Genomic DNA, 14,414 nt, shown 5'->3' on the forward strand with positions numbered 1-14,414 from the left:
GAGCAAAGCATCATACTACCTGACTTCAAAGTATACTACAAGGCTACAGTGATCAAAACAGCATGGTACTGGTACCAAAACAGATATATAGACCAATGGAACAGAACAGACGCTTCAGAAATAACGCCACAGGAGAATTGCTTGAACCCTGGAGGTGGAGGTTGCATTGAGCCAAGATCGCACCACTGCACTCCAGCCTAGGTGACAGAGTAAGACTGTGTCTCGAAACAAAAAAATAATAAAGTGCTTCATTGCAGTAGCTAAAGTGTGTAGGGAGACCCTGGGCTGGATGTCATGCATGCTGGCAGAGGGGGCTTGACCAGGGACCCCCCCCAGGTGAGGTGAACCTGTCTTGTTGAATGCCCAAGTTGGGAGAGTTTTCAGTTGTTGGTATGTTTTATCAGGTTAGTAATCTGAAATGGTCAAATTGCTAATGTGCAAATTTATACTACTTACTAAAATGTCTATTTTTAATTATGTTGTTCTTTTAGAAGTTAAGATCTGAAGAACAACAGCTCAGTTTCCAAACATCAGAAAATAATGTCTTCAGAGTAAACAACCTGCTATTAAGTAAGTTTGTCTCGTCCATAGCAGTATTTATTGTCAGTGCCAAAAAATCAATTTTGGCTAATGCAGCAACTAATCAACATTTGTCATATTGAGTGAGGTAAGGGCAAGTAGGAAATCATGAGTTGGGTTTTCTATTTGTTTCTGCCGTCAAGGCTTACTAGTTTTTTTCTAAATGTTGACTTCTTACTTATGGGGATGGGGAAGGAGATGAAACTATATTTAGTTTTCACAGGTATGTTTGAAATTCTTCAGCCAGGAATTCACATTGGGTGTCCAAGCCCATTTGTATGCTGACAGTTCTGACCAGCAAATCATTAACGCTGATGTATATTTTTGAGGAAGCCACTTCAAGGAATACTTAGGAATGGTTACAGTGACTTTGGGAGTCTGAGACAGGAGGATTGCTTAAACCTAGGAGTTCCAGACCAGTCTGGGCAACATAGTGAGTCCCCATCTCCCCCCACCAAAAAATTTAGCCGGTCACGGTGGTATGTGCCTGTGGTCCCAGATACTTGGGAGATGGGAGGATAACTTAAGCCCAGGAGGTCAGGGACGCAGTGACCTGTGATCACACCACTGCACTCTAGCATGGGTGACAAAGTGACACTCGGTCACAGAAAAAAGAAGCGGTTAATATTGTAAACTTTATCTTACATATATTTTACCAAGATAAAAATTTTTAAAACTAAAGCAAAATGGCCAACTTAAAACAGAGTAATAATTTGAGGCCTGATATTCACCCCTTACGTGCCTACCCCGATCTCAAATGATAACCCTTGAAAAGGTCATTGTTTACAGTTGTCCCTCAGTGTCAATGGAGGAGACAGGTTCTAGGACCCATGCAGATACCAAAAAGCGAGGGTGCTCAAATCCCTGATATAAAATGGCATAGTGTTTGCGAATCACCTATACACTTCCGTTCTTATATTGTAAATAATTTCTGGATTACTTGTAGTACCTAATACAATGTAAATGCTATGTAAATAGTTGTATTATGTTGTTCAATCAATAATGACAAAAAAGCCTACAAGTTAGGTATAGGTGCAGTTTTTTCATGAATATCTTTGATTCATGGTTGAAGCCACAGATGGGGAGCTCACAGATACAGAGGGCTGTGTTTCCTTTTGACAAAAGTAAATAAAGCTTTGTGATAGAGAATGAAGAAAGAAACGGAAACTTGCCCCAAACCACCTTTGTCATATTTGCGAAAGAGTTTTTCATGCTAAGGGTTCTGTTTGAAATATATTTTGTTAGCCAACTTAATTTTCTTACATTTCTTTAACTGGTTATGAACAATTAGGAAAATTTTTAAATGAGATTGGCCGAATTAAAGAACTGGCTTTGGTATTATAGCATAGTAGTTAACAAGACCTATCTTGTTAACCATAGTGCTATTTCATCGATGAAATTTTGTGTAGGCCTCTCATGGTGGCTCATGTCTGTAATCCTAGCACTTTGGGAGGCCAAGACAGAAGGAGCACTTGAAACCAGAAGTTTGAGACCAGCCTGAGGAACATGATGAAACCCTGTTTCTACCAAAAAAAAAAAAAAATTAGCCAGGCCTAGTGGTGTACACCTATAGTCCCAGCTACTTGGGGGTTGAGGTGGAAGGATGGCTTCAGCTCAAAAGGCAGAGGTTACAGTGAGCCAAGGTCATGCTACTGCACTACAGCCTGGGCGACAGAGTCAGCCTCTGTCTTAAAAAAAAAAATTGTGTAGGTTGGGCATGGTGGCTCATGCCTGTGATCCCAACACTTTGGGAGGCCCAGGCACATCTTACATGGCGATAGCAGGAACAAGATAGGATTACTTGAGCCCAGAAGTTCAAGATGAGCCTGAGCAACATAGTGAGACCCTACCACTGAAGAAAAAAAATAAAAAAGGTCAGGCATGGTGGTGTGCACCTGTGGACCTACCTACTCAGGAGAGGGAGGAGGATGGCTGGAGCCCAAGAATTTGAGGTTACAGTAGAGCTATGATTACACCACTGTACTCTAGCCTGGGCAACAGAACATTCTCAGTAATTAAATTTTATATCTTAGAATGTGATGTATCTAGGACATTTTAATGTATGATATCTATTAATGTGAATTCATAGTAGTAAACAAAAAAATTAAAACCATTAAAAATGTAGTTTTGAGAAGTGTATTAAATCCACATCAGTTGACGATGAATTGAAATATGTAACCTATTAGTTCTTCATTTCTCTAAATCTGTTCTCTAGTATGAAGGTAAAATTAAAGAATGGTTATATTTTCCTTATTTCTTCCATTTGGTGATTTGTTGGGATGATTTTTAAGTAAAAATCCAAACTTAAAAAGATTGGGTGACTAACTTACCATAATTGTCTTTTTTTCACCAAAAAAAGTGAAAGCTATCTGTTTTCTAAGCCAGGTATAGGCCTACTCTTCCTTAAATTGTTGTTTGGTAAATATTTTAGGTTCTGTGGTCTTTGTCCAACCACTCAGCTCAAAGCTGCTGGAGACAGTAATTAAATGAGTGGTGGTGGCCCTGTTAAAATAAAACCTTATTTACAAAAACAGGCAGTGTCTGTGGTTTGCTAGCTTCTGTTCCGAAGTTAGACGTTTTTTTTTTTTGCAAAAATTTGATCCCTATGTTTTCTAAGAAAGAGGATCCAGTTTGCTGATGCAGCAGGTCTGAGAGACGTAACAGCATCGCAGCATTTAGATGTCTTAATTGTGTGTTCATAGTGGCAGTAACTGCCTCGTGATTCTCTAGGACACATTTGCTTTTCAGAATGCTTTCTTGTTGCAATTTGCAGCGTTGGTTTTACTGTCCCCATCTACAAATGGCAGCACGAGCTGTTCCAGGTCGTCCTTTTCCTCAGAGTCAGTGCTGCCCTGAGCCTCCAGCGCTGCTGAGCTCCCGCCCTGACAGCCTCTTCTTTCTCTGCAGTGTGTATTCTGGGCACCAGTCCATCCTGATCCCACCCTCTGAGCTGGAAACCAACCCTGCCTTGTGGCTTCTTGCCGTGAGTCAGTACAAAGTCCGAGACACATTTTGCTCCTACTCCGTGATGGAGCTGTGCACCAAGGGGCTGGGCTCACAAACAGAGTCCCTCAAGGTAAGCAGCTCCCTTGGCAGCTCAGGGCCCCATGAGCCTATGGGGACTCAATTTCTAAGAAGGCACATCTGTGATTGGGTGAATTTAAAACAGTCCTCAAAAAAAAGCTTAGGTATATTGTAACATCACCTGAAGCTTACAAACTGCCTTCATACGAATTTTTTTTTTTTTTTTTTTTTTTTTTTTTTTTTTTTTGAGATGGAGTCTCGCTGTGTAACCCAGGCTGGAGTGCAGTGGCACGATCTCGGCTCACTGCAGCCTCCACCTCCTGGGTCCCGATTCAAGCAATTCTCCTGCTTCAGCCTTCCAAGTAGCTGGGATTACAGGCATGCGCCACCATGCCCAGCTAATTCTGTATTTTTTTTTTTTTTAGAAGAGACAGGGTTTCACCATGTTGGCCAGGCTGGTCTTGAACTCCTGACCTCGTGATCCACCTGCCTCAGCCTCCCAAAGTACTGGGATTAGAGGTGTGAGCCACCGCACCCAGCCATGAAAATGGTTTGTTGTTTTTTTTTTCTTTCCCAAGATGGAGTTTCACTCTCGTTGCCCAGGCTGGATTGCAATGGCACGATCTCGGCTCACCACAAACTCCGCCTCCCAGTTTCAAGTGATTTTCCTGCCTCAGTCTCCAGAATAGCTGGGATTACAGGCATGCACCACCACGCCTGGCTAATTTTGTAATTTTAGTAGAGACAGGGTTTTTCCATGTTGGTCAGGCTGGTCTTGAACTCCCGACCTCAGCTGATCCGCCCGCCTCTGCCTCCCAAAGTGCTGGGTTTACAGGCGTGAGCCACCTGTCAAAACATGAAAATGTTTTTAATGTGAATATTTCCCCACAACCACAGACAGCAACGAGCCAGAATGTAAAATGCTTTCAATGTCTGTCATTCCACTGGGTCTACTTGAAAGATCCTGAATTTGTTTTTTGGTTTGTTTGTTTGGTGGATTCAGTGTTCTGAAGTGTTCAGTGTTTAGAAGCTCTTAGGTGGTGTTATCTTTATCTGATATTTGTGTTTAAGAAGGTAGGTTTGAATTTAACCACTCATCTGTTTTTCCCTGGAGACCCTGATTTGTAGATCTGGACCCTGAGCTAAATTTGTTTTACAATTAACAGTGTTGTGTTTTGTTTTTTAATAATTGCCGTTATGTAAGATTAGTAGCATTTCCCTTCATTTAAACCAAGGACATTTTGATAGGTATATCTTCATGGTAAATTAAGTAGTCCTTGGTTCCAAGTAACTAAGGGGAATTAATCGTAAGAGGGAATAATCATATGACCAGTTTTGATTAGATTTCAGTACTGACTATGTACTGTTTGGATGTATGTATGTCTTTGTATATACACAGATTGTGTTTGTGTTTGTGTCATCTGCACACAGATAAATAGCTCAGCGGTACATTTATTTGTCCTGCATTTTGTCTTCCTAATGCATTAAGCTTGATCAGAAAAGCAAAATGCAAGATAACTTCATGTAACATAAATAATTTTACGTTTTGTATTTATATAGAAAAAAGTTACAAAGTATTATTCACGTTCACCTGCATTGTATTAGAAAGTGAGTACATTTTCATGAACTTCCTGTAGGCACATGTATAAATAACCACAATAAAATAGTAATGACATGGTTGAGGGTCACTAAGCATTTTACATATTCATTTAATCCTTACAATAGCTGTCTGAAATAGGAGCCATTCTTGTCTTCATTTTAAAGATGAGGAAAGTTATGTCACAGAGAAATTAAGCTACCTTTCCAGCTTCTTACCTTGAATGAACCTGGAGCCAAATTTAGAATCTCTGGCTTCAGACCTGCTGTTGCAGCTGCACGCGGCTCTGCCTCTCAGACATGCACACGTGTGAGTATGTAATTTGAATTACCCAGCTTGAGTGTTTCCTGGTTAACTCTGTGTGTGCAGTCATGCCTGTACACTGAGAGCAAATGCAAAGCTAGAGCTGTGTCTCCTCATCAGGACCCTTACCAGTTGTCCGCATGCCAAGGCTACCTTGAAAGGGCTCAAAGGACCTGACAGTTGGGGGTTTCGTGGTTGCCCTCTTAGTAGCTCTGGTTTCCACTCAACGACGTGGTCATTTGCGGTTCACCTTCACATTCCCGAGCCTATTGCTAGCTGCTTTTCCTTCCACTTGGCCCAGGCAGAGCTAGCTTTTACCACAGAGCGAGCTGTGCTTGACTCCTTGAAATCCTTATATGACTCTTGCTGTTGTGCTCAGCTGACTACATTTGGTGTGGAAGCTGAGTGATGTTCTTCATCTTACGCTTACTGTAGAAACGGACACGCTTGAGAGTGAGAATTTATCTGTGACCTTCTCGGTGTAATGGGACATAAATGGAGCACTGTCTATATGAAGTCATCAAAAAAAAATTAGTTTTATATTCCCATATATTAAAATGTAGTTTTTCATGCTGGGTGTGGTGGTTGGTACATGCCTGAGGTCTCAGCTACTTGGGAGACCAAAGTGGGGAGACTGCTAAAGCAGGAGGGTCTCTTGAGCCCAGGAGTTCAGCTGCAGCCTGGGCAACATAGCAAGACCCCATCTCTTTAAAATATGTAGATTTTTCCTGTTTCTCTCCAGTGTGTGTTCTTGTACATCCGTGCCCACAAGAATGTATCAGATGCCTCTCCTTTCCCAAACTGTTTTTAATCATCTCGTCCAGGAAGTTGCTTCTCCTCAGCCTTTTTCCTCATCACAGTTATGTGGCTCCAGGTGGCTGTTTGAGGCATGTTTATAATTTCGTTCTTAATCGTTTGAATAAGCGGTGTGAATGTTTTTTTCACCAACACCCTGGATTTGTTAACGAAGTGGACACGGGTTGTATAGATGTGTTGGGTTTTCCAGTGTTTATGCAGGGATCCGAGTGAAGGAATCTCTGGCTCACTCCAAGCTCAGCACACGGGGGCTGACTCAGTTTCTGTGTTGTTATCTCCAGGCTCGAGGGCTGGACTTGTCCCGAGTAAGGACCTGTGTGGTTGTGGCAGAAGAGCGGCCTCGGATCGCACTCACACAGTCGTTCTCAAAGCTGTTTAAGGACCTGGGCCTTCACCCGCGAGCCGTCAGCACCTCGTTTGGCTGCAGGGTGAACCTGGCGATTTGCTTGCAGGTGAGATTCGCCGCCATCACAGGCACTGAGTCGACAGCGTGGCTTCGGGGGCAGGCGCAGCACAGCCTGTCTCCACCTGTCTCCCCGGCTGATGCTTAGCTACATTCAGAAGAGATCTTTCAGGCGCGCTTGCGATTGGTGCACATCTCTGTTTTCTTTTTTAACTACAGTCTGCGTTCATATCCATTATTCATAACAAGCATTTATAGCACTTACTCTGTCCTAGAACATTTTAATTTTTGTGACAGGAGTAGTAGTTTGTCCAGACCCCTGCTGTCAGACTTGTTAAGGTTTAGATCCTAGACAGATTGAGGAATCCGTCTCTTGAAGTACTTAGTCTCATGTATGTAGACAGGCTCTGTAGGAATTACTTACGCTGAGCAGGTTCTGGGATTTCTGCAGTGGCAGTTTAGAAACAGCAAAGCTGCATTTCTGTGAAGCAGGTGTAAGTGGGGACACTCTAGTAAGACCTCATTAGGAGTGGCCGGCCAGCCCCAGGCAGAGCTGCAGATTTGGTTCCTGGAAGAATAAGGGCTTCCTTCTCAGCAGGTGCTGCTGAGGCAAATGGTTGGTGCCATCACCTCCACCTCCCTCTCTGCCCACCCCTGTCCTACTTGCGATCCCAGAGTGATTGCTTAAGTTGCTGCTGGGTGATCGCACAGTGATTGCTTAAGTTGCTGCTGGGTGATCCCATAGTGATTGCTTAAGTTGCCGCTGGGTGATCCCAGAGCGATTGCTTAAGTTGCCACTGGGTGATCCCAGAGTGATTGCTTAAGTTGCCGCTGGGTGATCCTAAAGTGATTGCTTAAGTTGCTGCTGGGTGATCCCAGAGTGATTGCTTAAGTTGCTGCTGGGTGATCCTAGAGTGATTGCTTAAGTTGCTGCTGGGTGATCGCACAGTGATTGCTTAAGTTGCTGGTGGGTGATCCCAGAGTGATTGCTTAAGTTGCTGATGGGTGATCCCAGAGTGATTGCTTAAGTTGCTGCTGGGTGATCCCAGAGTGATTGCTTAAGTTGCTGCTGGGTGATCCCAGAGTGATTGCTTAAGTTGCTGCTGGGTGATCCTAGAGTGATTGCTTAAGTTGCTGCTGGGTGATCGCACAGTGATTGCTTAAGTTGCTGCTGGGTGATCCCAGAGCGATTGCTTAAGTTGCTGTTGGGTGATCCCAGAGTGATTGCTTAAGTTGCCGCTGGGTGAGCCTCCAAAGGTTCTTTCTGCCCTTTTTGTGCCTGTCTAGATGCTTGAAGTTGGCCACTGGGTCAGAGGAGGAAGCTCCTCTCTTCCTGAGATCACTTCAGAAAAAGTAGCTACAAAGAGCTTTATTTAATTTTCTTTTTCTTTTTTGAGACAGGGTGTGACCCTGTCACCCAGGCTTGAGTGCAGTGACGTAATCTTGGCACACTGCAGCCTCGACCCCCGTCCCCAGGCTCAAGCGATCCTCCTGCCTCAGCCTCTCAGGTAGCTGGGACTACAGGTGCGCACCACCACGCCTGACTGATTTTCCTATTTTTTGTAGAGATGGGGTTTCGCCATGTCACCCAGGCTGGTCTTGAACTCTAGAGCTTAACGATCTGTCTGCCTTGGCGTCCCAAAGTGCTGGGATTACAGACATGAACCACCACACCTGGCCTTTTTTTTTTTTTTCCCCCTATATGTGGTGTTCCTTGTTTCTGTTTTCCTTCTCTTTTAATCATTACAATAGCTCCATTTTTAAGAAATTATAAATTACCAAATTTCTCTAAAGAGTCAGGTAAACCTTGTCCTGTGATTAAAATTAACCTTTTCTAAGAGGTCATCTTAAGAATTAGATTTATCTGGCCAAACTAGTTCTTAAAATATTGACGTTTTCTCTCCCTTTTCACTGTTTTCTGTTCTTCATAAACGTTTATCACCATCTATCCCATTAGGGGAGATAGGAAATGCAGAAATCTGCCTCATAATGAGTTCAGCAATAGTGTGATGTCCCATTTGCCTCTGCCCACCAGCCACAGGGACCCTCGGGCAAGAGCAAATCCTTGATTTATGAGAGATGGGCACTGGCAGCGCGAGGCTGCTGCTTCTGGCTTTGTCTCTTAAAACGCTGGGGTGGGGGTCAAGGGAGAAGAGCAGAGTTGCTTCAGTGCTGACCTAGTAACACTTAGCACTGTGCATGCCAACAGCTAACAGAGTTCTACAACCTATTGTGCAACACTGGCCTCTTACAGAGCACATAAATTTGTTTTCCTCTTTGTTTTTCATTTATTTCTATCCACCTGGATCTAAAAATGTTTTCACATGGTTTACAAGGAAGGAGTATGCACAGTAGAAGAAGATAAAATATACTAAAGACGAACCAAAACATGGAGGTAAAAGAAAAAAAGTGTAGGAAAGGGCCAGAGTGAAGAACAGAGTTAGCGTGTGGGTGTTTGCTGCGAGGCGTCTGCAGCGTGCCACCATCCTTACCTCGGCACTGGGGTGGGGCCGGATACGTGGTGGATGTTGAATGAATGTGTGCTGTGAGAATGTTGAGGACTCTTCTGTATTCTGAATAGCAAATAGCAGTATGTTCTTGTACAGAAGACAGTTTCATCAATATGACCGCTAAATCAAAATGCGCTGTTGCTCATCATGGGTCACGGTACTACTTTGCAATCTTGGCAGTATCTTTAAGCATTTTTGTACATGTTCAGTGTTCTACTTATGCCCCATTCACAGCTCCTTTCAATCAGCGTTTCCTTGTCTGAATAGTATTGGAAAATAGTTGGAAGTATCGACGTGTCTACTAGCAGGGGGAAATTAAATTTGTGTACAAAGCAGTGCAGGCTTACCTCCCCTTGCCAGAACCTTTGAGGGTAGGTGTGCCTCAGAATTAGGTTTCTGGCTTTGTGAAAGGTGACGTGCACAGATGCCATGCATGATGCCACAGCTCAGTATCACATGAGGCAGTGCTCCTGCAGCAAGGAGGGCAGTAGACCCAGGTGTGAAGGGGCTCATGTCAGCCTAGGTCAAATTTTACTACAAAGAAATTTATGACAAAGTTTGTGCCATGATCAAACATTTCTCATAGTCAGTGAGATGGACAGTAAGCATGTAGGTAGTTTTTTTAGGAAGTGAGTAATTCTTAGTAAAAGTAGGCAGTGAGAAGCTGGAGTGCTTTGAGCACAGGGGGACATCCTGGGGGCAGGAGGTCAGGAACGCTTCAGCAGAGCACAGCGAAGGGCTGAAGCCGTGTGGAAGTCCAGTGAAGGCAGCAGTAAGCACAAAGGCTTCAGGCAGAGCTGGTCTTTGGAAACATTCATTTTCTAAAAATTTTGCAGAATTAAATATGATGGTGATAGCAAGCAGAGTGGGAGAAGCCCTGGATCCAGAGACAGAACCAGCTTCTCACTCCCCAGCTCTCCAGAGCCCAGCACACAGGACATGCCTGATACGTTAAATGTACGAACCACACTGAGTTCATATGAGTGGTAATAAGCAAAGCCTGAAGTATTTCTGAATTTTGTATACATTGGATTTATTTTTCTTTATAACAAAATATTTACTCTAGAAAGCAAAATCAGAATAGATACATTAGCTTATAAATAAATGACACTCATAAACCTGTCTACCCCAAGATAATCAATCATTTGATGTAAAAAACCAAAAACACGAAAAATTAAGATATTCCCAAAATTCCAAACCTCGTACCTAAACATTTAAAGAAGTGACAAATTTAGTTTTCAGTCTGAAACAGCAGCATTGCAAGCGAGTGTGGAAGCAGGGACACGTCTGCTCTCAGCTGATGGACTGCATCCTAACAGCATCGGTCTCTCCACTGGAGCCCACATGCCCCTGCACCCCCGCACCCCAGCACGCCAGCAGGCCTTCCCTGACTGTGTGCTCTGATGGGGGATGCCTGATGGAGGGAGGGAAGAGTTTTATCTGAGACACGTGATGGAGTGAGGGAAGAGTTTTTTAGCTCCAGGAGATAGGAAGCAAACTCAGCCAAGAACACTGTCCACAAGAGAAGGGGAGCCTCACCCGTGTGCACCAAGGCTTAGGACGTGTCAGTGGCATCGCTTTCAGAAGGGCTCCGGGTCTTTGGGGAAGGCGGAGCAGCGCAGTTCATGATTTTTATTACTGCAGGACTTAAAGGCCTCACTGGTGCTACTGAGCAGGGCTGCATCAAGGGGAAGCCGCATGCAGTTTTACCAGTGCTGACTTGGCACCTGGACAAGCACTTTTTAAAGCATATCTGACACACTAAATGTTACAGGTATACAGATATACATTGGGGGTTTGTTTTTACTTTGCAAAAATCATCTTCATCAGTGGCACTCTGGTCCTCCCGCCATCCAGCCCCAAGCATCTGCCTCCCCTTCGTGCAGCATTTCCTAAGCCACTGTCTTAGGCAGTCTTCCCTGTTCTATGTTGTAACCCTGACACAGGTGACCCTCCTGCCTCAGCCTCCCAAAGTGGTGGGATTACGGGCATGAGCCGCCGCACTTGGCCAAGAACATGGTTTTACCAAAGAATCTCTGCAAGCGTCCAGCGCCATCTCACATAATCACATAGTCGCTTCTTGATGTTGCACACATTTCGTGAAAGTACTGATTCCCTTAACTACCAATTTGCGTGTAAATACGATTCACATTAGAGAAATTAAACATCTACTTACTTGACTAGAGTCTTGTCTCCCATGGAAAATAACTTGGCATGTTGATACACGTTGTCCCAGCTAAGGAAGCCAGTGCTGGGAGCATGGAAACTATATTCTAGTTACCCTGCACATCAGCCAGCTTCCTGACCTATAAGCAATGGAAAGCTCCTTCGGCAATTTGAGACCTGTATGTGGTTTTACCCATGGCAGAGGAGCCAGGAGGAAGAACTTACCATAAAAAATGATAAAGCAAAAAGTTTCTGAATGTTTTAAACAATGTAAATGTCAGTATCTGGTTTGTAAGGTGGATGAGCATTCCAAGGTTCTCACCAACCTGTGGTTTCTAGGCCTTTGTATTCTAGTGAATACAAAACCACAGGCCCCTGGTGTCTGAAGAGGGAGCCCTAAACATGGATCCATTTTCTCTGAGGCACTCAGGACCTTTAGTGTGCACAAGGCAGGGGCCCCTGAGGGCTGGAGAGCTGGAAGGTGAGCAGGAGAGCCACTGGCCACCCCCCTATGGCAGCCTGCATCACCGAGAGAGCGTCCTACCCCTCCAGGACAGCCCTGATCACCCGAGAGAGCTGCTGGCTACCCCTCCAGGACAGCCCTGATCACCCCAGAGAGCCAAGCGCTTACCCCTCCAGGGCAGCCCGGATCACTGTGGCCACTCCACTCACACTTCAACAATGGAGGTGGGTTGAGGGCATAGCACATCCCTCTGCAGCGTCCTTGCCCTTCACCACATATGACATATTTGCCTTCCAAAGGCTGGAGGTGAGACTGAAGAGAAGAGAGAATCACCCAGTTACCTGCAGAGCCAGCAGCAAAGCTCTAGGTGAGAAGAGGCTCTCACTGTTTGGAAAGCTGATCTCTCAGCCGTAAAGCACAGAAGACATCCAGTGTCAGTGCTCAGGCCCGGCATCCAGATCCTGCTCACTGGCTTGTAAATTCTGGGGGTAAATGTTATTTAATCTTTACTGTTCTTTTAAACACAGTCTTCATTGTTCATAAAACACTATTTGTGTTGTATAATCAGAAATTAAAAGAAGCAAGAGAATTCGACTCATGTTTATGAGAGGACATGGCCGCTAGAAGGGTCAGTAGAAGAGACACGTTGGAATTATCAGAGGCTTTGAAATAGCTGTGATAGGTGAGCAGGAAGCCATTGAAAAAGTATACAACATCTATGAAGAGTTGGGGGGTGTTGCACAAAGCTAACAACTATGAAACAAACAAAATGGAAATACTGGAAATGAAAACTGTAGTATTAGAAATAGAATTCCCATGGTTTAATAGGAGAGTAGACATAGCAAAGGGAAGACTCATTGAATGAACTGGAAGTCTGATCAACAGAAATTTCCCAAACATAAAACAAGGAGAAAAGGCATGAAAATACAGTGGAACAGAGTGTCTGAGGCCTGTGGATCGTCAGTGGTCTACCTGTAGCAATCAGAGCCCCAGAAGGAGTGGGTGAGAGAAAACGAGGCAGGAGAACAATCCAGACCTATGGCCAGGAGTGAAGGGAAAAATCAACACAAAAATTCAAGATATTCAGTGAGCTCCAGGCAGAGTAAATGAGAAGAAACCCCACCCAGACACATTGTTGTCAAAACACTGAAGGTCACTGTCCGAGTTCGTCTTAAAGCAGCTGTGTAAATAAAGCTACATGGGGGGAATAATAAAAATGATACTGAGCGCCTGTCAGAAGTGCAGGAAGCCGGAGTACAGTGGCGTTGCCCATACAGGTTGCTGAGAGAACTGTTTATCCACAGGAGAGCCTTCAGAATGGAAGAGGAAAGCACATGCTTAGCCAACCTAGAGAATCCATCAGCTAACACGTTTCACAAGAAATGGAAATAATGTCTTGGGATGAAAATAAATGATGGCAAAATGAAGCCCAAATTTTTAAGAAGAAATGAATACTAAAATGGATAAAAACAAGAAAACATTTTAGAATATCAGTATGAAGACATGTCAGTATTTTTCAGTTTGTTTAAAAAGTGTTAACTGTTTAAAGCAAAAATTTAACAGCTGATGTGCTTATAGCATATGTAGGAATAGCAGATGAGACAACAGGAAGGGCCCGGGAAATGTACCATTGCAAGATTTCTTCGTTTTCATAACACTATGTGAAGACAGAATGCAATAAATCATGCAAAAAATTAATACACAGAGGGTAAAATGAAATACCAAAAATATTCTTTCTATTCATGAGAAAAGGAGGCAGGAAGGGAGGAACAAAGAACAAAAAGGACAAGAACCCACAGCAGTTGCACCCATAAAGACGTGAAAAGCAAATGAACTGTAGATGACATGATTGCTGAGGTTGGAATGTCTGTGTCCCCTCAAAACTTGTATGTCAAAATAGAATCCCTAACACAGTAGAATAAGATAGGCCTTTAGAAGGTGCTTAGATCGTGACAAGGGCACCCTCACCAATGAGACTTCCACCCTCATACAAGAGGCCTAAAGGAACATATTCATCCATTCTGCAGGTGCCTTGATCTGGAACTTTCTAGACTCCAGAGCTGTAAGCAGCCGTTACCTAGTCTAAGGTAATTCACGGCGGCGAGAGCAGACCCAGCCTCATCCTGGTGGGCCTTCGCATGTGCAGGAGAGGCAGACATTCGCCACAGACCATGTGAAGGACAGCGTCCAGCGGCTGGCGTCCGGTGCAGCACAGGGAGGGCCGAACTCCCAGTCAGGCTTCTTGAAGGAAGATGCTGGCTGGAGTTCACGAAGATGAGTTAGCGGTGACGAGAATGGGGAGGGAAGAGCACTCTGGGCAGGGAAGCGGAACTGAAGCCCCTGCAACCTCAGAGGGTTAGGAGAGGGAGGACGGCAGAGGCATGCGTGAAGCACTGGCCCTTTTCCCACGATCAGTGGGAGATTGTGACAGGGCTTCGGGCAGGGACGTGTCATATTTAGCTACTCATTTTGAAAAGATGACTCGCAGTACAACATTAAGGCTCCTCCAAGCCTGTGACATTTCCATAGCCCCTACATTTAATATGAATAGAG

At 44.2% G+C, this 14,414-nt stretch overlaps 1 protein-coding gene across 5 annotated transcripts in view; it reads left to right on the plus strand.

Moving 5' to 3' along the window:
- Positions 1 to 14,414, plus strand: part of DIP2C (disco interacting protein 2 homolog C) — a 387,558-nt gene that overhangs the window by 338,139 nt on the left and 35,005 nt on the right. For all 5 annotated transcript variants that reach the window (XM_010349712.3, XM_074405140.1, XM_074405141.1 and 2 more), the window contains 2 exons: positions 3,487 to 3,655; positions 6,601 to 6,771. In XM_010349712.3, the coding sequence (XP_010348014.2) occupies positions 3,487 to 3,655; positions 6,601 to 6,771 (340 nt within the window). The remainder of the gene's footprint in view (positions 1 to 3,486; positions 3,656 to 6,600; positions 6,772 to 14,414) is intronic.

The sequence above is a fragment of the Saimiri boliviensis genome, chromosome 8, assembly GCF_048565385.1.
Source record: "Saimiri boliviensis isolate mSaiBol1 chromosome 8, mSaiBol1.pri, whole genome shotgun sequence".
NCBI lineage: Eukaryota > Metazoa > Chordata > Mammalia > Primates > Cebidae > Saimiri > Saimiri boliviensis.